The sequence below is a fragment of the Trachurus japonicus genome, chromosome 17 (assembly GCF_045865225.1).
Source record: "Trachurus japonicus isolate A0001 chromosome 17, Traja_1.0".
Lineage (NCBI taxonomy): Eukaryota > Metazoa > Chordata > Actinopteri > Carangiformes > Carangidae > Trachurus > Trachurus japonicus.
The window spans coordinates 25,168,549-25,188,094 of record NC_140923.1 but is presented as its reverse complement, the minus strand read 5'-3'; the positions used below and the strand labels follow the sequence as shown (position 1 = coordinate 25,188,094).

Here is a 19,546-nt window from a genome sequence, read left to right as displayed (position 1 = left end):
TTCTTCAAACACGTTAGAGTTTAGCTCATTTGTTGTTGAACATACAAACAAATGAGCTCAACCTTGTGTGCAGTATTTGTTAGCTTAGCCTGGAGGCAGTCCAGTTAGCAACTCCCCACTTGCTGTAGCCTCCTGTTTACTATGGTTTACCTCAGCGAATTGGTATTACTTCCTTCTTTTAAGTTTCATCAGAAGCACCACATGTAGCACTGAAATTACTTTCCTCTTCTTCGGAGCTACAGATTCCCCGTTATGTAACGTTAACCTCGGATCAAGGCGGGAAATAAAGAAACTTTATTATCAAGAGGTTACCATGGAAACTGTGCTGTCCACAAAGGGAGGTACCAGGAGGCGCAACATGCCTCTGCTGCTTCACTCGTGCAAGATTACGATGATGTATCCAGTGATGCAGGTCTGGTCTGGTGTAGTACTTTGAAGAAGACCTCAAGAGGCTCCAAGTGTGGCTCTGAGTGGAGTGGCAAGTAGAATAGTTTGCACAAGCAGCACAGCACCCTGCAAAACACAAACAGCAAGACACTCTGCAGCTATCAAACGTAACCATAGACTGTATGAACGTAACCTTTAACATGTGGAATAAAAAGACTGCAGTAAAAGAGCATGTGATTGATTGATTCATACATTTATTTATTATCATGTACAAATTGTATTCTGGTGGTACAAAGCTGTTGTAAGACTCCAGTGCTCACCCTCCTGTTGTCTTTATTGCAGTAAAAAAAGGAAATACCAGCATGATCAAGAGTCAAGAGGTACTTTGGCAAATATAAATTATGTGTTAAGAAGGCAAGCAGATATCTCGAGCAATGTCATGTGAGGGGAGAAAACGGCACAAAAATTTCAATGAGCAGCTTGTCAGCAGTCATTAAAAAAAAAAAAAGAATAAAAATCCATAAAAATATTTTATTTAAACAACACACACTTAAAACACGTGGACAGAGGAAGAGATACGGTTTTCTTCCTTTCTTCATCATTACACAAACTGCCAGGTACAGACTCACAGTATATGTGGATATTGCAAGTCTGTGTGAGTGTGCTTGTGGGTGTATTTATGAAATAAACTGTATTTTACACACAGTGTGTATGTGCGCTGATGTCTGCAAATATGTTTATAGATTCCATTTCATATCTGTGAACTGTAACCCCATTTCTACCACTGACTCAAGTGAATAAACAGGTGGGGCGAGGGGGGGAAACAACACGATAACATTTGGCAAAAACCATCATGGTTGCAGATGAGGACGTGGCTGAGCAATGAGTCAATGTGACACAGCCTGCAAATATTTCTCCATATGTCCTTGTCTTTGTTCAGCTTTCAGGGTGAAACACCAAATCTCTGTGCTCGTAAACCATACCCCAGACTGTACACAGGGGGAAGGGCATGGAGGAGACAGGGCGAGCAAGTGACTAACAGAACAAGAGACAGAGAGAGCGAAAGAGGGAAGAAAGGTGGAGAAGTGATATGACTAGTTCATGGGAGAGAGTGGCTTGTGGCTGCAGAGTGTCTGACAGTCTCTCCACGACAGGGTGAACAGTTGGAGACAGTGGGTTGGGATCGGGAGGTCGGGGGGAGTAAAGATGGGTGGTGAGCTGGAGGGATTAGAGGAGGACAGAGGGGAAATTAGACTTGACTTCTTCCCGTTGTCTCATTTCAGAGGTATTGTTGTAGAAAGTGCAGCAGCATGATCTCGTAGTGCTCTCCAGACTCAGGGCAGCGAATACTGTGTCGCTCGTTGGGGTAGACCTGGACGATTGAAGCAGAGTAACCATAGTTATCCTATGTAATATTTCCATGAAAACCATTACTGCGGTATGAGGTTTGTGATGCTTACCTGAAGCTGGTAAGGTTTCCCAGCACGGATTATCTGTGACACTAGGAAATTGGTGTGGAAAAAGTGCACGTTCTCGTCTAGAAAACCGTGAAGAATCAGCAGACGATTGGGCCTGAAATGACAAAGATTACACGCTTAGAATATGATGCATACAGTGATTTTCATGGGCTTTCATAGGAAGAGATTAACAGTGCAATTCCTGAAATAGCATATTGCCCAACAGTTAGCAGTTAAATACTCCCCATTCCTTTATACTTAGAAAAAGGAAAGCGTACACAGATGCAAATTTGAAAAGCTGAAGAGCTGAAAGCATCTGTGGTATGAACTCAGCATCCAAGAGTATTGCTTCAACATGCCATCTGTCTGTCAGGCCTATCAACACGGCTGATAAACAGTGAGGTTTGATTTAGTCTGTCATCTCACACATTCATAACTTCTCACTTGCAAATTTTAAGTTGTAACTAACCCTCTACTTATTACTTTACATATTAAAGACCTTCTGAGCTCATCAGTTACATTTTAAGCAAAGGGTGAGAACAACCAAGATTACCACAAAAATCTAGGACAAGAATGGCACCCATAAATGTGAAAAATATTGCCCTAAACTTGTCCAAACACATGTCAGACTAACTTAAAAGAATATGAATCACGACTTTGCAGGAAATGGAGCCACAGTAATGCTGAAACACAGAAACATGTATGCTGTTACTGACACGCAGGATGGTTAAAATACAGTCTGAATCCCACATAAAGCCAGGGACTCTTGTCAGCTCATTAAAAGGTGCATGTACTTACTCGCTGGGCAGCTTGTCCACATGCAAGGCCACCGATCCTTCCTCATAGCCCTGCTGGTTGTTCTCAGGCACATCCATGTAACGCTCTGTGTAGCCAGTGTCGTAGGCCATCCACACAGTCACTGGGGCTCCTGCGATGGCCAGCTGGTAGAAAAACACAACACAGACGGATGGTCAATTCTGACACTGATTTTATGGCTCAGTTGGAAAGCAAAGTTGTCTGCAAAGAAATTATATTAGTATGTAAATTAAACTTTCAATCCCTCTTAGCATGAGGTTGCATCTGCACATACAGTATATTCACTGAATTAGGGCTGTTAGTACCATACTGTAGCACTGTCCAAGACAGACACCATGTGGATGCAAGCTGCAACTACACCTGCACCATTGATATTAAACATCTTACATCCAAAAATTAAGCACGTGCTTTTGTTTTTCATTTTGTTCAAGTGATAATAACTTGTGGTGTGTGTTACAATTTCTGGCAAAAGGAGACAGTAGAGACTGATAGAAAGTGAGTGCACGGTTTAAAGATAGAAATGGCTGAGGGGTGGAAACAGCCTCCTTACCTTGAAGACATTGGGTCGCTGGATGAGACCCATGAGTGAGAGGAAACCGCCGTAGGACCAGCCATGGATAGCAACACGGCTGAGGTCCACAAAGTTAAACTTCTCCGCCACATACTGCAGCCCCTCCACCTGGTCCTCGATCTCAACCTGACCCTGGAGAGACAACGGTAAGTCATGTTTGGTGTTTTGTCTTATGACATTCACTTTTTCTGTTTCCCTGCAAATCAGTTAAAGCAGAAGTAAGCGATCCGGTCGTTTTGGCTAATGCTGCGTTCCAGGTAGGCTTTTGAAACCGTAAGTTACGGCTTCAAGTCACGTCTTACGACTTTGTAGCGTTCCAGGCAACCCGCAACTCGCGTTTCTCCGACTTGTTGCCTGTGAAAGTGCACTATAACGGCCACTCGTAACTTCCGACCCGTGAACTCGCACCAGATCGAACTGGTACGACTTCACAAGTCGGAAAAACACGAGTTACGGGTTGCCTTGAACGCAGCATAACTTCTTGTCAGCCGACGGAGTTAGCAGCCCCCGCCCTCGTCATGGATCTATTGGTCCTCGTCCCTACGTCACCACATTCACGCGCATCCCTTGGCTGCACACACAGCCCTTCATGCCATTCTCTCTCCTCATTGGATAAAACTTGTAGGATACGAGAAAAGTTTTCTCCTCGGCTCAGAGCAGAGCAGAGGGACTGAGAGACCAGTGTTTCGGTCCAGACACTCTATGTAAGTGATTGCTGTCGGAAGATATAACTATTTAAGACTTATATCAACACAAAAATATCGCTTACTTCTGCTTTAACAAAGTATTTGCAGTGTTAAATTATCACAGGCATACCGGTACTTACCATTTTGTTTTTTAGTGCTCCTTCAAACTCAAGGCCCCTCTGACAGGAACCCCTCCCGTCAATGACAACCACAGCGTAGCCCAGAGAGGCCAGCGTGTTCAGACGGAGGTACTTCATCCCCTTGAAGGAGTTGTTGACCAGCTGCACCTGAAGACGCACACACACACACAAAATGTCACAACATCAAAGATTTTTTTAACTTAACACAGTACACAGATGAGAAAGCTCCGCTTCATAGTGGTAATAACAATTAAATGGACCTAGTCACCAACCTGTGGGCCTCCATACACAAAGAGCACAGTGGGGTGTTTCCTGCCAGGCTGCAGGTTGTGAGGCTTGTATACCATCCCGTAAAGCTGGAAGCCTGACTTCCCTGGAAAGTCAAAAATCTCAGGTGGACTGTAATCTCCTGGGCAACCTGGAAGACACATAAACACGTGTGCACGCTGGTTTAATAAAATACCAGGGTTTGTGGGGTAAACTCTATGTGCAACTTCACCTTTAACACAGCAAAAACACTTAGGTTGACAGTAGAGTAGGCTGTGATGCATTTTCTTGGGAAAAGCTACTGATACTCTGGAACACCAAAAAAAAAAAAAAAAAAGTCACATCGTGACACTGAGGGCATGTTTGTTGTCTTCCGTAATGAGGCGTTTTATGCACATTTAATGACAAAAGCCCTGACTGTGGTCTGGGTTGCACTTAACCTGTGATTCCTTCATTTCTGACAAAGCAGAAACATTTGGATATGCACAAGAGACAGAAAAGAACTGCCCTCTAAGTCTTGCTACTTGAAATCAATTATAAACAACAAGCAATTCTGACAAAGTGCTCATGATGACCCATATGTTTGAGCACCACACTATCTGATTGCTGTCAGGATTGTCTGGAGGACGGCACTGTAGATCAAACTCACCGTCCTTGATCTAATCAAAGCCAGACTGGGCTCTATTGATTGTTCCAAAAATAAAACCACAGATAGGTGGCCAACCTTCACACTTGGCCAGACTGCTCTCTAAGACAAACTAAATGAGATCAATTATGTAAATGAAATCCCTACGTGCTGAATGAGAATCAAATCTGCTTGCCAATTTATGGCCTTCTTTTAAAAAAAATATTATTATTACATTTGTAATTTATGGTACTGTTAATTTACCTGGTTGGTAAATCCATTATATGTAAAGGAACATTTTACCCCAGGATCTGGTATTTGATTGACTCTTGACTCAATACAACAACAGAAAAGCTTTTAATGACGTCAAAATAAATATTTTGATGTTGCAACAAGTCACTTCTTGTCTACATTGTGTTTACCTGGTGACTCCATCATGCTGGCCCAGAACTCAGGTATCATGTGTAGTGGGTCACCTTCTGAACTGGTCAGTCTGTAGACGTGAACACATGGAGGCGTACTCACGTTACTGTAGTGGCTGACAAAAAAGTCAAAGTTCTGCAAAGAGAGAGAGAGACAGGGGCAGAGAAACAGAGGTTCAAGTATAAATAGAATAAACATTTACAAGGACAATGGGAGAACTGAAATGCTGTGAGACTACGTGATGCAATTACAATGCTACACCACGTACTGCAACCAGTCTCCCCAAATCTGCATTATTAGTTGTAGGGCACTTTAGTTTAGTTCTATTTCAAGTCATATCAATGACTATATCAAAACAACATAAAATGTTGCAGCACGATTGAAAACTGTGAATGTCAAATGTCTATGTATAGATTTTTGGAGGTTGAATAAATGAATGGTGTTACCTGACTAACGGAGCAGCTGTGAGAGAAGCCAGGCTTTGTTAGTCTGACCACGTCTCCAGGTGAGTCATAGCTGACCACATAGAGGTGGTGCTCCAGAGGAGTGTCTCTGGTGCCCTGGAAGTACACCGACTTTGTTGCCTCGTTCACCCAGATCTAGCAAGAGAGAGAAAATAGAAAAATGAAAAAGTATACTTTACTAAATATCAATTCATAATTCCTAGCCTGAGAAATTCTGCAGTTCAAATACCGGTAAACAGTTCAGTCAGGAAGTATTAGGACAGTGGTGGTTTTAAATCAGTTTTTAGAGGTTATAACAGCTTTTAGTGTTTGGTGTTACAGTTTTTCTTTTTGCTCAGTTCCACAATGCAGAAACACCGTGTTGCAGAGGACCAGATGGAGGCAAAAATCCCCAAAAGTAGCAAGAAGCAAAGGTGGCTGCAGCAGAAGCCTGGCAGAGCATCAACAGGGAAGATAGCCTGTGTCAGCAGATGTCGATCAGTTGCCAAAGTCCGTCATCTGATGTAAACATCCATGCCCTCAAATTAAAGTTGAGAGTCAGGACTTTAAGCTGCATAAGCACTGTTTCATTTCAAAACTGATGCGCGGAGTCAAGTTAGACGGCACTCTTTACATCTGTGCATCTTTTATAGGTATGAAGCTCACATATCCAACACTGAGAGACGTTGTCTAACCTTGGAGCCATGCCTTGCTAACACTTCCCATTCTCCAGTGGTCAATGTAATCTCCTCCTTGATTGCACATTTGAAGTCTCCTGGAAAAAAAACAGATAAGAGAAATCAACATGCTCCTTGACATACCGAAAACTATGACGTAAAACACACAGCTACGTGACTATTTGACAAATGTCATCCTAAAAAAAAAAAAAAAAAAAAACAGGAGCATCTCCTTGTTCCTCACCCTCTATGTGTTGGTAGTCCTCTGTCCAGTGGTAGCAGCCGGGTTGTAACAGAGATGTGATTTTATACAGGTGGCTGAAACCTGTTTTCGACTCATTCACCCAAATGAAAGAAAACTCATCCTCTGTCGTTTGAATAAAGGGATAGAATATATCATGAACCTGTGGGAGAAGAAGAAGAAGAAGAGCAGTTAGCGAGTTGCCTGAACAATTATATCAGAAAAACCTTACAACACTTTCTTCTCTTATAAGCAGGACAGATAACCAAAGAGAGTGGAATGTGAAAAGACTTGCATTAATCCAGACATCGGTGGTCTCTTCGTAGATGATGTACGGCTGTGTGTTCGTGGGCACGGCCTCCACACTCTCCTGCCTCTGAGCTGGGTCATCTGTGACGGGAATGAAGAGGGCCGGGGGCAGCAGGACCAGCTGCAGTCTCCTCTGACTGCGGTCCAGAAGCACTGCCCAGCCACTGGGGGCACACAAAACAACAGAACTCGAAATTATGCTTTTTATTTGAAGACTTAAAGAAAGAGGAACTAAGCAGGATTTCTCCCGTGGCTATGCTACATTTTTACCTTAACTAAAAAGCTCCGGACTAGTTGTGATAGTTAACTACATCAGTGGTTCTCAACTGGTGGGTCGGGACCCAAAAGTGGGTCGCGGACCCGTTCTGGATGGGTCGCGGACAGCTGGTCAAAAAAGTAAATAATATTTAATGCACATCTGATGTTGGCATGTCTTTTATTTTGAAAAATAACTTATATTGAAAGGCATGCGTCACGTGAACACATGCAGTTGTAAAGGTCCTCCTCAGTTTCTTATTATTTGCTCCATTTGCTCTGAATGCAAAGATATCAGTTTCTTATTAATGTGGCCTGAATGCATTATTTTTTTATTCACTTCCGTACATGCAGCTGTCATGGTCCTCCTCAGTTTCATTCATGTGCTCTGAAATGCACTTTGCTCAATAAAGAGCAAAATGAGTTTTTAAAGGCTTTTCAAAAAAAATCTTGGTTTGAATTCTATAAAAGTGGGTCGCAACTTAAAATGTGGGTCCCAGAGTGAGACTAGTTGAGAACCCCTGAACTACATGACTTGTGACCACCTGGCGTCTCACGGCTGAAAACCAACCTTGCAACATCAGTGTAGTTAATTGGTCACACCGTGACACAAACGCGCTCCCTAACCGGCAATCTTTTGTTTATGACGGTTAAGATTACACAAATACACACGTTGTAACATCATATACAGGGCTCCAGACTGCGACTAAATGGTCGCATTTTGCGACTAAAATTTGAGACAGTGCGAGTAAATTTTTCATCTACTCGCGCATGTGCCACCAGTAAATTTGCAGATTTTTTTTTTTAATGACCACTGTGATTGGCTAATGTGTGAAAATAAATGTGTGTTTCTCTTCTCTGCATCTTGGAGGAGACGTCTTTCCACAGGAGAGCTCCGTGTGAAACAGCAGGAGACACACAGACCGGCGACCCGTGTGTGTGTGTGTGTGTGTGTGTGTGTGTGCTGAACGTCACCCGCGATATTTTTTGTAGTTTACCACATGTGGTGTGTCTACTTGTTCTGTTATTGGTCAGATACTGTTGCACACCAAAATGTGAATTCAAAACATTATAGTTTCTGCATTTATCAAAGTATTTATCAGTAATACAGTGAAAATTAGAGGAAATGTGAAAATTTACTCTGCAAGTCGATTTCGGTGTGCGCCCCTAAATTTTCTGCTTGCGCTCCTAAAATTTTTAGTTAGGGGCCACTGTGCTCCTGGTAGAAAAAGTTAGTCTGGAGCCCTGGTATATGTTATATAACGTTATCCACTGCTCCATGTATTGATTTTTCGCCAGATTTGTTGTAAACAAATGCACATGGACGAGAGGAGCGTTACCAAAACAGCGGAAAAGCCACCGGACTTGCATAGTTCCCCTTTAACAATTTTGGAAGCAACTGCTCCACTGGAAATAATAAGTATTCAAAATGTTGCCAGTTACGATAATATTATCCATGTGTCACTATTGATGCTCCATTAACAGGCTCTGGGACTTCTGGTGGTTTATTTTGAGAAAGACAGCATCACAATGTGAACAACAGAGTCAAAATTTAGGTTGTAACACTCACTATTTGCCGTCACTTGTCCATCCTACTCTGGCGATGTATTCTGTCCCAGGAAACAAAGAGGTAAATGGGACGACCAGTTCTTTGTCTTGCGTGCTCACAATCTGCAAGTACAACCAGAAACACATTAGTGGAGTCTCATTATCATATTGGAGAAAAAAGACGGATCATGAAGAACTCACCCTTCCTTGATGGTCTGTCTTTATCTCTGCCAGTTTAAGGGTAGCCTGGGGATTTTTGCTACCTGTGAAACAAAGACATCAGGGTTAGGGTTAATAAAACTATTCAAACTAAACTAAAACTATCCAAATTAGCGTAGACACGGTGCACAAGGTTACACTGACCTGTTCGAGGATATCTATATGCGTCTGCTTTACGCTCCTCCAGCGCTGGAGATGGAACATGAATAATCTCTACTTCCGTCTCATCCACCTCTTCATACAGAAGATACACGGTTTTACCTCCATCGGGGTCTGACAGGGAGAGAAATAGAATCAATTCAAAGAGAGCGTGTAAAGGAAAATAGAGTGTACACACAAACAGAACTATGAATACCTAGAAACACTGTCTTATGAGTGAACAAGTTGGGTATATTTGCTGACCTTTCACTGCTGAGGGACTCCACCAGTAGCCGGTGAAACGGTCAAACTCTTCCTGGATGACAAAAGTTGCTACACCTGCAGATTTGGGGTCCTCCTTGACATTATCCACACCTGAAAAAATATGCAAATATGTAATGTTAGCGGTCTAACAATAAAGTATAGTGATCAAATACGTTTTCCTGCATGTAGCTTAAACTGAGACTGAATTAGTTGTACTACTATTAGTTAAAGAGGGTATTAAATGCAGAGCAAGTGAAGCTTATTACATCTTACTGCTTAATTATTTAACTCAAATGAAAAACTTCAGACCTTTGTGGCAGTAAGTGAGTCTCCTCTCCTCGCCCGTCTTAATGCTAGTTATCCACAGGTCGTTGTTGTTGATGAAGGCTATGAAGTCGGGGTCTCCGGGGCAGACCTTGGGGTCCATACGGGTCCCTGAGCACTGAGTCTTGATCTCCACAGGCTTTACAGGAGCAGACTGCTAAAACCAAAACAAACAATCTCAGTCATGGGGAGACAGGAGCAGGACATGCAAAGATATTACAGAAGGAGAAGGTTGATCACAGTCAGGTGCACCTTGAATCAGCAGGAATTCTAAAAAGATTTAGCAGCATATGCTGCAATGGAGAACAGACCGGCTCCCTTTCTAAACTGCTTCAAAAGTGCAAAAATGCTTTCCCCAATACTCAACTCAATACTCATCTCCTCCAGTCAAATTTCTTCAGCTTCACTTCTAGGTAACACATGCCTTGTCCACAAAAATAGCACTTTATTTATTATACTTTTTTGATGTTTTTAAATGTATAAGCCGTTGAGTAAATATGAACTTGATACAACGCTGCTACTCTTTGTTAAACCCTTCAAAAAAGGATGTCGTTCCAACTACCCACTTCACTAACACTATGCACCAAATACAGTGTAGACAGAAAGACGGGGAAGAAAAAGAGACTTCTGCATTTTTACGTTTTTTTTTTACACTTTTTTGGAGACATGGAGCGAGGAACGCAAAAGTTAGGGGAGAGAGACAGGGACTGAGCCTACATAGTATGTTCTCCACCAGTTGAACCACCAGGGCGTCCTATGACTTGATAAATTTCAAAAGGCACAAAAACATGATGCACAAGATAATTTGGAGGGGGGGGTCCTTAAGATGTATTCATTTCTTATCAGTATCTCAGGTTCAAACCAACTGTATTGTGTAAGATCAACTACAATCACAAGTCGATGACCATTAACTGTTGAAAACTTAAAATCCCTGGGCTCCAAAGTTCCCACAGAACTTATCTAGTGCCTCTGTAATGGCCTTAAAAGAAACTGCGTCTTATGTTTCATTCAGCTAGGATTTATGGTTAAGTTACCATTCAAAAACAACACACTAAGTTCAACGACATCTGGGAAGGGCACAAAACCCAAAGCAGTGGACAATGGAAAACAGAATTTAGTCTCATGATCGTCTTTCCTCCCTTGATATCTGTTACATCCCTTAGGCAAGCTTTGTGGCAGTTCAGGAGTCTATGCCATTAAAAATACAATCAGCACTCAAACATTTTGGATTTAAATCTTTGGCAACACACAATAGTGCATTAATTATGTCCAATAAGTGGATGAGATGACAATACAATGATAAAGAATAGAGCCACAATGCATTTTGTTCACTGAAAGGCAGAACATTTTTAAATAGATTCACCTAGCAGATGCTTCTATTATTCTTTGTATAAATGTCTACAAACTATTTAAGTTAAGTCACAGATTGTGTATTCAGAGCACCTCTGCACTGTGTTAGTCTGAACCTTTCAGATTTCATTAGCTTGCTCTGAATTAAATCTTTAAAGGGATTCTGAATTAAAGTGAAATTCCGGCGTAAGTGTAAACCATGGTCAAACACACCGTAACACCGAGTTAGACCCCCCCTCGAGAGATCAATTTGCCCGACCGCTACATTCACGAGATCCACCAACTTCAGCAAATACCGCAATATCGCCACACACGGCGCTGTCCGGATCCACTGTCTGACCGCAACCAAAACGCCACCATTTGCCCAAAATAATGCTCAGAACTGCACGTCCCAGCACGTAGTACGAGTTGTCAAACATCTGCTAGCTTTGCCTGTTTTCTTTAGCAAGGAGATGCAACTCAACTCACCTACTTCTCCTCCGGGAGCCGCTCGTTCGTGAGGAAGCCCTGACGAGTCGATCACCGAGTGCACAGGAGTTCCGCAGCTCTTAAAAATGCTCATTTGCGCCTATATCGTGGCCAGCACTCGATAATAATAGTTATAAAGTGATATGCAAGATATAAAAAAAAAAAACTCTGATTGTATTTCCATGAGGTAATTGTTGATTGAGCTGCGGAACTCCGGTGCACTCGGTGATCGACTCGTCAGGGCTTCCTCACCAACGAGCGGCTCCCGGAGGAGAAGTAGGTGAGTTGAGTTGCATCTCCTTGCTAAAGAAAACAGGCAAAGCTAGCAGATGTTTGACAACTCGTACTACGTGCTGGGACCCTGTGTGTACTATTGATGACATTTGGTGCAGTTCTGAGCATTATTTTGGGCAAATGGTGGCGTTTTGGTTGCGGTCAGACAGTGGATCCGGACAGCGCCGTGTGTGGCGATATTGCGGTATTTGCTGAAGTTGGTGGATCTCGTGAATGTAGCGGTCGGGCAAATTGATCTCTCGAGGGGGGGTCTAACTCGGTGTTACGGTGTGTTTGACCATGGTTTACACTTACGCCGGAATTTCACTTTAAAGGGGGAAAATCTGTATTATACTCACGATGAAGCCATTGTTGCCTCCATCCTGACAATAGAAGAGGCTATTGCTGGCCTGGAAGAGGAACAGGCCCGTCTGAGCATGGTAGTCATATGAGGTGATACCAAACGCTCCCAAACGTTTACGTTCTCTCAGCAACTCCTCCTCCCGGGAATAAGCCCCCTGGTGCGGTGTAGCCTTAAGAACAGATAGGAAAAACAAAAGATGAATGCATATTTCCAATAGAATGAGAAGATCTTCTCTACACAAGCCTGCTAGGTTAACACACGTCGTGAGCTAATACAGTATTATTACTATAAAATACAGAACCACATTCTTAGATCCATCCCCGCCTAGATCAAATATCCACATAATGGTTGTACAGTACAAGCATTCCTCTCATAGTTTCTGCCATGGTTGCTTAATCTTTTGGCGTTTCATAACATTTTTGTGGTGCTATAAAAAGCAATACTGCCACACCTTCAAGGACCACTTATGTTCCCCATTTGTAAGACGCACCACTGTTTGCTATTTGGTATTGGCACGAACAGGAAGAGAGGGGGAATTCACCTGGAAGTGATCCAGCATCTGTTTCCACGACAACACTAAGAGGGCCTCTTTACGGATCTTCTTGGGGATTTCTGAGTAGAGTAATGAGTTCTCTCTGCTCCCATAAGGCATTCCTGGGAGGCACATGGAAAAGAGGCAAAAATGAAAAGGCTTCGTCTCGATAGATTCACAAAATATCTGTTATAATGTCACGAGACAGTCGTATTCTCCTGTCTGAAGTAAGAAAACATGGCCAATGTCAAGTGAAAGAAGAACACATGGGCTGCAGTATACAGAGAATACAAATTATAAGTCGATGTAGAGGATTGTCTGCTCACCGAGGTAGTACAACCGATGGGAATGGGGTCCATTCTCATCCTTCTTCTGCACGAACTGGAAGTCATGGGGGGCCTTATTAGCAATCATGCCCGAGTACTTCCTGCTACAGTGGATAATGTCACGCAGGCCCTCCCATGAGTGTTTCTCAACAAAGTACTGGGATGGGACATCCTCCATCTCCACCACCTCCGTACTGTGCGAAAGGCCGTCCACAGCCGTCATGCTCACTGTCACACAGCTGCATGTTGACATAAGAAAGGATTGATAAGTGGTGGTAGCCACACTCAGACACACCTGCACTTGTGCATTCCTTTATTGGAATAAAAACATTTAAAACATCCATCTTCTGAAACAAAGCAGTTAAAAGGAGACGTAGCGCCATGCCATACCTTTTCCAGATACCCTCTTTAGTGTCACAAAGTTTGACCCTCTTGACTCTATGCATTCACCGGTCAACACGCCTCACTCCAATTCTGTAACCTATGAACAAAGTACACTGTTAATATCATCCAGAATCCTTAAATAGAGACCAACAAGTACCGTTAACCATTATGAGAGCGATTCCTGAAATGAACATACTTTTGAGAGCATTAGTCGTTTCACTTGGCAGATAACACTACATTTCACAGTCTTTGCAATCCTCAGACTACAATGTGCCTTGAGGAGAACTGGAAAAAACATAAATCATTCACAAGGCTCCACTGTAAAGAAACCTGGAGCTATTGACCAGACCAGAGAATTCCTGTTAAATGTCCCATGTGAAACAACTGATGTAAGTCCAACTCTGCTGCTGTGAAAACTTAGGGAATACCCCACATTCCTTCCTTTATGATCTGTGTTGTGTGAGGGATCAGTGAGAAAGATCACAGACTTCAGTACATTTCTTATTCCAGTGTTAGGAAAGTGTTTGACATTTGTGGTGGTGAGGCACCTTAGGTCTGTGTAAAGGAAACACTGAGCCCACAACAAACACACAAACCAGCAGCTGCTCAGGAGATCAGAACGAGGCGTGGGCTGATGGTATCTATTTATGAATGGAGATCACTCATAATGTAGATCTGACTTTTTATCTGTGTGGACAGGAGGAAGTGCATCAATACTACTGGCTGTCTTCTTTTAGAAAACCTCCCGAAAACATTCAACTTTTATTGACCGCGGTTTGTGTTGTTATGGAAAATATGTTAAAATGGAAGGAATTACTCTACAACTTGTAACCTTACACACGAAAGGGCCCTGTTTGGTGGAGCTGTGACTTCAGAGCTTTTCTCTAGCAAATAGTAAGAGTGGGTACAAGTCGGGTCAAATATAAAACACAGGTACCGTTAATGTTAACAGTTAGCTAGCCTACAATAGATCTTTGTTCTCGGATTTCAACTAGTCAGTGACACTGGGAAAAACACCGGCAAATTCATTTGTGTCAACACTTCAACGGCTCTAACGTTACATTTAGCAATGAATGACAAAACCCCGAGGTGTTGGGAAATGACAGGTGTAAAGCAGTGTCTATGTTTAAAAAAACCTGCTTGGGTATATTTTGACATGACAGCTCTCTTCTGTCATTTTCGCTCTGAAGCTAACTAGCTACCTACCGCTAGCCTAGCTCAAAACCAGCTAACCGCTAGCTGGCGGTTTCTGGCTTTCTCTTAAAAAATAATAAAATCACAGGAGCTCATACGACCGTCCTCACGGAACAAGCTAAAATCAAGGAAAATACTTACCAACCTGGTCACTGTTTCTTTGACCAACTTCTAGACTGTATTAGCGTGGTGTCAATAAACAGATTTTGCCACTGCTAAAGGTTGTATCCATGGCCCAGAGCGGCCACACAAAATGTAGCTGCCTGGCTCTCGGATCGGAAAGAGGAGGAACCTTCAGTCCAAGGAGAGCAACACACGCCGGAGCGTTTTCAGGGCCGCACCGCCGCTCCGAGGAGGCGTCAGCGGCGGGGCAGGGAGGCGTGTGGTGGGGGGGTCCGTGACCCACAGGCCAACCTCCACCCACACGGTAATTTAAACTATTTTAACATACACTAGATCAGAGGTATCGCCTTCTTGCAAATGTAAATTTCAAGTAGAACAACTAAAACACACCACAGTGTATTGAAGCTATGTATTTCCTGAAGCTACAGGATTTAGTAAATGATCCCTCCCCTATTAAATTAATGAATTCAATCCATCTATCAGTGGGCATCTAGAGCATGTTTTATTTTTAATATCCATCATGTTATACCATGTTGAGAGTTTTTGTAAATGACAGAACAACAACTCTGCTGCTTTTCCACAATTTTCAACTTGTTACAAAGCACAACCTATCTTGTGGATTATGGTCATTTAAGACTCCCATGCCATTTACTGAAAATGTTTGAAAACTCAAGCTTAAAACACTTTGTAATTCATCTTCATTTTGAAACAGTATGCAGAAGAAAGGGAAGGAGACAAGATGAGTGGAGCACCCAGTTTTTTTTATTTATACAAAGAATACAGCCATTCTACTTCAGAGGGATGAACCGAGAAGAGTGTGTGGCTCCAATACCGGGGCGACCGTGTTTGACTGGTTTGTAGGTGATGGAGAACTCGCCCAAATAGTGACCACACATCTCGGGCTGTGGAGGGGAAAAAAGACATTAAGTTATAATTTAATATGTAAAAAATACAGACAACTGAAATAAGAGATGGTCATGGTGAGGGATGTATTTACTTAGGAAACTGGCATTCAAAATAAAAGCCCCATCGACAACACACAAGCTATGATGCAAGAAGTGGCTCTGCATGCATGTAAACTTGACCGACTTTGGCCCTGTTTTGGCAGGATAAACACTATGTACATCCAATGCTGCATCTGCAGCATCCTGCATTCATATTGAACAAAATCAATTGTTATCACTCGTCTATTTTTGACTTGTTATAAACAGGGAAATTTGATTATTTCACTGTGGGACCTTTTAATGAAATATAGCTTAGAACAAAGGGTGACTGAGGAAAGTCACAAAAGATTTAAAGCACAATACATATAAACTGGGTGGATCAAGAATTTGCCAAAGATATTATTCCAACATCTGTATCAACTTTAGTATTTTCCAGCTCATTTAAGATGTATCGATCTATTCATATACAGCATTCAATAAATAGCTCCCGACGCACCAATCTCAACTTATATACACAACACTTAGTGTTGATAATGCCCGAACAGCAACGAAACAAGACCAGTTATATGCCTAATGATTAGATGATAAAAGGTTCAGAGTAAAAAAGTAAATCTGTATCAAATTTGCTGCTACAAGTATTGTAGTGTACACATCAAATGTAGGGCGGGACAAATATGAGAAGCCTGGAGCAGTGTCTAGTTTATCTTGAAATAAGTCTTCTTCCAATGTCCATTTAAACCTTATCTCAATTGACACATGAAAGGTGAACCTGTGGTTGTCCATAAAAGCCTAGGTTCGGCTCACACCTAACCAAATAGCATCTCACCTTGATTTCAACCTGGTTGAAAGTTTTGCCGTTGTACACGCCAACCATGGACCCGACCATCTCAGGCAGGATGACCATGTCCCTCAGATGGGTCTTCACCACCTCTGGTTTCTCCATGGGGGGAGCCTCCTTCTTTGCCTTGCGCAGGCGCTTCAGGAGGGACTGCTGCTTGCGGCGCAGGCCACGGTTCAGCCTCCTCCTCTGGCGGGCGCAGTACAGCTGCATCAGCTGCTCACTATAGAGGAAGGGAGGAGAGTGATGCCCATGAAACCCCCTGACAACCACTGTGGCAAAAGCTACATTTTCAAAGACAGACAGATTATGTACAGTTGTCAACTGAAGAGCAGTTCCTATTTCCACCATCAGCATAATCTCTAGAGTTTCTTTGTACAGATCTAAAATTGAAAATAAATTGACTGGTCAGCACATAACTACCGGTATGAATGTTTGAGATAACTTTATATTATGATAAGATAGAGTTAGTCTCTAAAGGCCTCTGCTGACTAGAGATAATCACTGATGTACTACAGCTTGCTATGACAGGATTAAAAAGATGCCAACAACTGCAGGTCATGCATTTAGATATGTTAAAATGCCCCTGTCATTCCTGTGGGTACATCGAGGTTTTTGACAAAACTGATCGAGTCTGACACAAGCAGGAGATCACGGTGCCAGAGCTGACAGCAATACAGCGACATTACGTGTCCGACTTACTAGGACATGTCCAGAAGCTGGTCCAGGTCCACACCTCTGAAGGTGAACTTCCTGAAGGTACGCTTCTTCTTGATCTCGGTATCCGCCTGGAAGAGACAGACATGGATGAGTCCCGGTCAGTCATTAGCCTACAGCTAGCCGTCACTTTATGAAGCAAAGCTGCTACACCCACGACTGCCTTCGGCGTCACGGGCATAGTTCAACGGGATAGTTCGTTAACGCTCACATGGACATTGCAGGGACATTATAAAGGCAGGCCATGTTTAATTAACAGTGCGCGACTGTGTAGAAGCACCGGGTTAGCTTAGCTACAGATGGTGTTAGCCCAGGCTAATACACAGCCTACAAACACAGATATATCCGACATTTTGGCCAACGATTTTCTGCTAATAGGACACTGGACGTATGAAACTGTCAGATGATACATTCAGCCATTGTAAATGTTTGACACAGAGCTCAGATGTATATAGATTATGTTTTGACGCGGCTCCAGATCGGTGTTGTACCTACCATCTTGCCTGATGTTCCGGGGGGAAAAGAACGGTCAGAAGTCTCGCTAGGCCTGATATCGCGCGATTTCAGGCAAACATCCGGTGGCGTCTTCCGGCGTCAGTGCCTCAAGTTGACAGCAGGTGGTGCTGTTGTACCAATTACTGCGGTTTGTGACCAGGCTCAGGTTTCTTTTTACAGTCTATGGTTTCTACCAACGTGTCCCGTTTTTGACATGGTCTCTATGCATCACAGTGGAGCCCAGTCTTACTCCAGTTTACCAGGGGAACAGACAACAAAGAGATAACACTAAACACAGAAAAACAGTAAGGCCTGTGTAACTGTATGTTTTTCATGGACATGACATGCAGCTCTAGCTAATAAAAGGCCCAAAGGTGTAAAGTAGGCTAATCATGCTTAGTTTGACGCAGTCTACTACTCCAGTATTTTATATTTTATATGTTATTTCATACATTTACCCCCAGTTTATCACTCTCACACACATACACACATTTATTTCCAGATTATGATTTTACAAACATGACAAGATCATAGGATAGCCTATAATAAGATCAAACTAGTGGGGAACCTCAAAGAAGGAGTGACACAGGAACTTGTTTGAGTGCTTTTACACATCATTTCATTTTCAGATGAACATTGGACAAAATGTACCACTACTAGCAAATGGCATTTTGACTTCTGAAGAAATAAAAAAAAACTTCGTGAACATATCTGAATTACAGAGACAATACTCGGTATGTGACACCTTCAAAGTGTAAAGTGATCGGCGGTCACAGCCTTTATAATCCTTCAAGACCAATGACAATCAGGTCTATCGTTCCTTAAGTCAACAATATTGGCAATGGATGTCATTGCCTATGGGACTGCTCACAGATTCAGGCCTTTTGGAGTGAGGTGATGGATATGATTTTGCAGGTTACAGGTAAAACTATAATAGACCCCAAACTATGTATCCTTGGTATTTTCCGATAAATCATATCCTTAAATCATGACCTTAGCAAGGCATCTATGATAATTTTTTGTATGCTACAAGCCAAATCATGGAAATCCACTACTAAACCAAGCATTAGTGTCTGGCTTGCAGGACTATCAGATTCGTTGGCACTGGAAAAACTCACCTTCACGTTAAAGGGTAAATAATTTTTGGCAGTATGTGGAGATCTTTTATGGTGTTCTTAGAGGGGAGGAAAGCATTTGAGGCATGTTCCCCCTGTATGTAAACCATCAACAAACAAAATTACCATTTATTTTTTATTTGAAATGCTTTTCGCTAAGGGAGTTGACGGTTTATTTACATTTTGGACTGTGCAAAATAACACATGCTACTGATTAGGCTTATTGTGATAGTTTTGTTTTGCACCTGTATTATATCTTGTTGTAGTGTGATTATTTATTCTGAAAATTAATAAACACACAAAAACAATATTGTAACATTCTCACATGACCAACCAGCCCACACTTTAGCTGGACTTCTTTACCCAGTCTCCTTGCATTTAGATAAAGTACTCCTCCTACTATATTGAAGCTTTAGTGATTTCCCTCATTTGTCAGTCACATGTCATAGATGTAAGTTTTCAGTTTTCAAAATTGTTTTCTTTAAATGATTTATAGTGTAACATAATTACACCCAACTACTTATACACATTCTTTTTTTCCAATTCCTCTGTTGGTATCTAATCACTCGACAGCTATTTACACAGGTTCAGATATAACCTCACTGCCTCCACCCTCATACAAAACAGTCGACA

At 42.3% G+C, this 19,546-nt stretch overlaps 2 protein-coding genes across 6 annotated transcripts; both read right to left on the bottom strand.

Moving 5' to 3' along the window:
* Window positions 1-624: 624 nt before the first annotated feature.
* Window positions 625-14,942, bottom strand: LOC146970678 (dipeptidyl peptidase 9). Of its 5 annotated transcripts, none has more exons than XM_085804224.1 (21): window positions 14,823-14,942; window positions 13,494-13,584; window positions 13,104-13,342; window positions 12,787-12,899; window positions 12,241-12,414; window positions 9,776-9,947; window positions 9,467-9,577; window positions 9,209-9,337; window positions 9,047-9,108; window positions 8,868-8,968; window positions 7,029-7,206; window positions 6,737-6,896; window positions 6,511-6,590; window positions 5,819-5,971; window positions 5,372-5,507; window positions 4,330-4,475; window positions 4,058-4,204; window positions 3,211-3,363; window positions 2,643-2,785; window positions 1,848-1,959; window positions 625-1,759 (listed from the first exon to the last, which is right to left on the bottom strand). In XM_085804224.1, exons 2-21 carry the CDS (start codon window positions 13,547-13,549, stop codon window positions 1,667-1,669), a joined length of 2,658 nt encoding a protein of 885 aa, XP_085660350.1. In that variant the 5' UTR covers window positions 13,550-13,584; window positions 14,823-14,942; the 3' UTR covers window positions 625-1,666. The 5 variants fall into 5 exon arrangements, with proteins under 5 accessions (XP_085660350.1, XP_085660353.1, XP_085660351.1 ...); XM_085804227.1 differs by having other exon boundaries at window positions 9,776-9,944; XM_085804225.1 differs by having other exon boundaries at window positions 13,494-13,577.
* A 606-nt stretch (window positions 14,943-15,548) lies between these two features.
* Window positions 15,549-17,827, bottom strand: rps15 (ribosomal protein S15). Its single transcript, XM_085804223.1, has 4 exons — window positions 17,799-17,827; window positions 17,289-17,374; window positions 16,575-16,809; window positions 15,549-15,706 (listed from the first exon to the last, which is right to left on the bottom strand). The coding sequence occupies exons 1-4, from the start codon at window positions 17,799-17,801 to the stop codon at window positions 15,593-15,595; spliced, it is 438 nt and encodes a 145-aa protein (XP_085660349.1). The 5' UTR covers window positions 17,802-17,827; the 3' UTR covers window positions 15,549-15,592.
* Window positions 17,828-19,546: the final 1,719 nt, after the last annotated feature.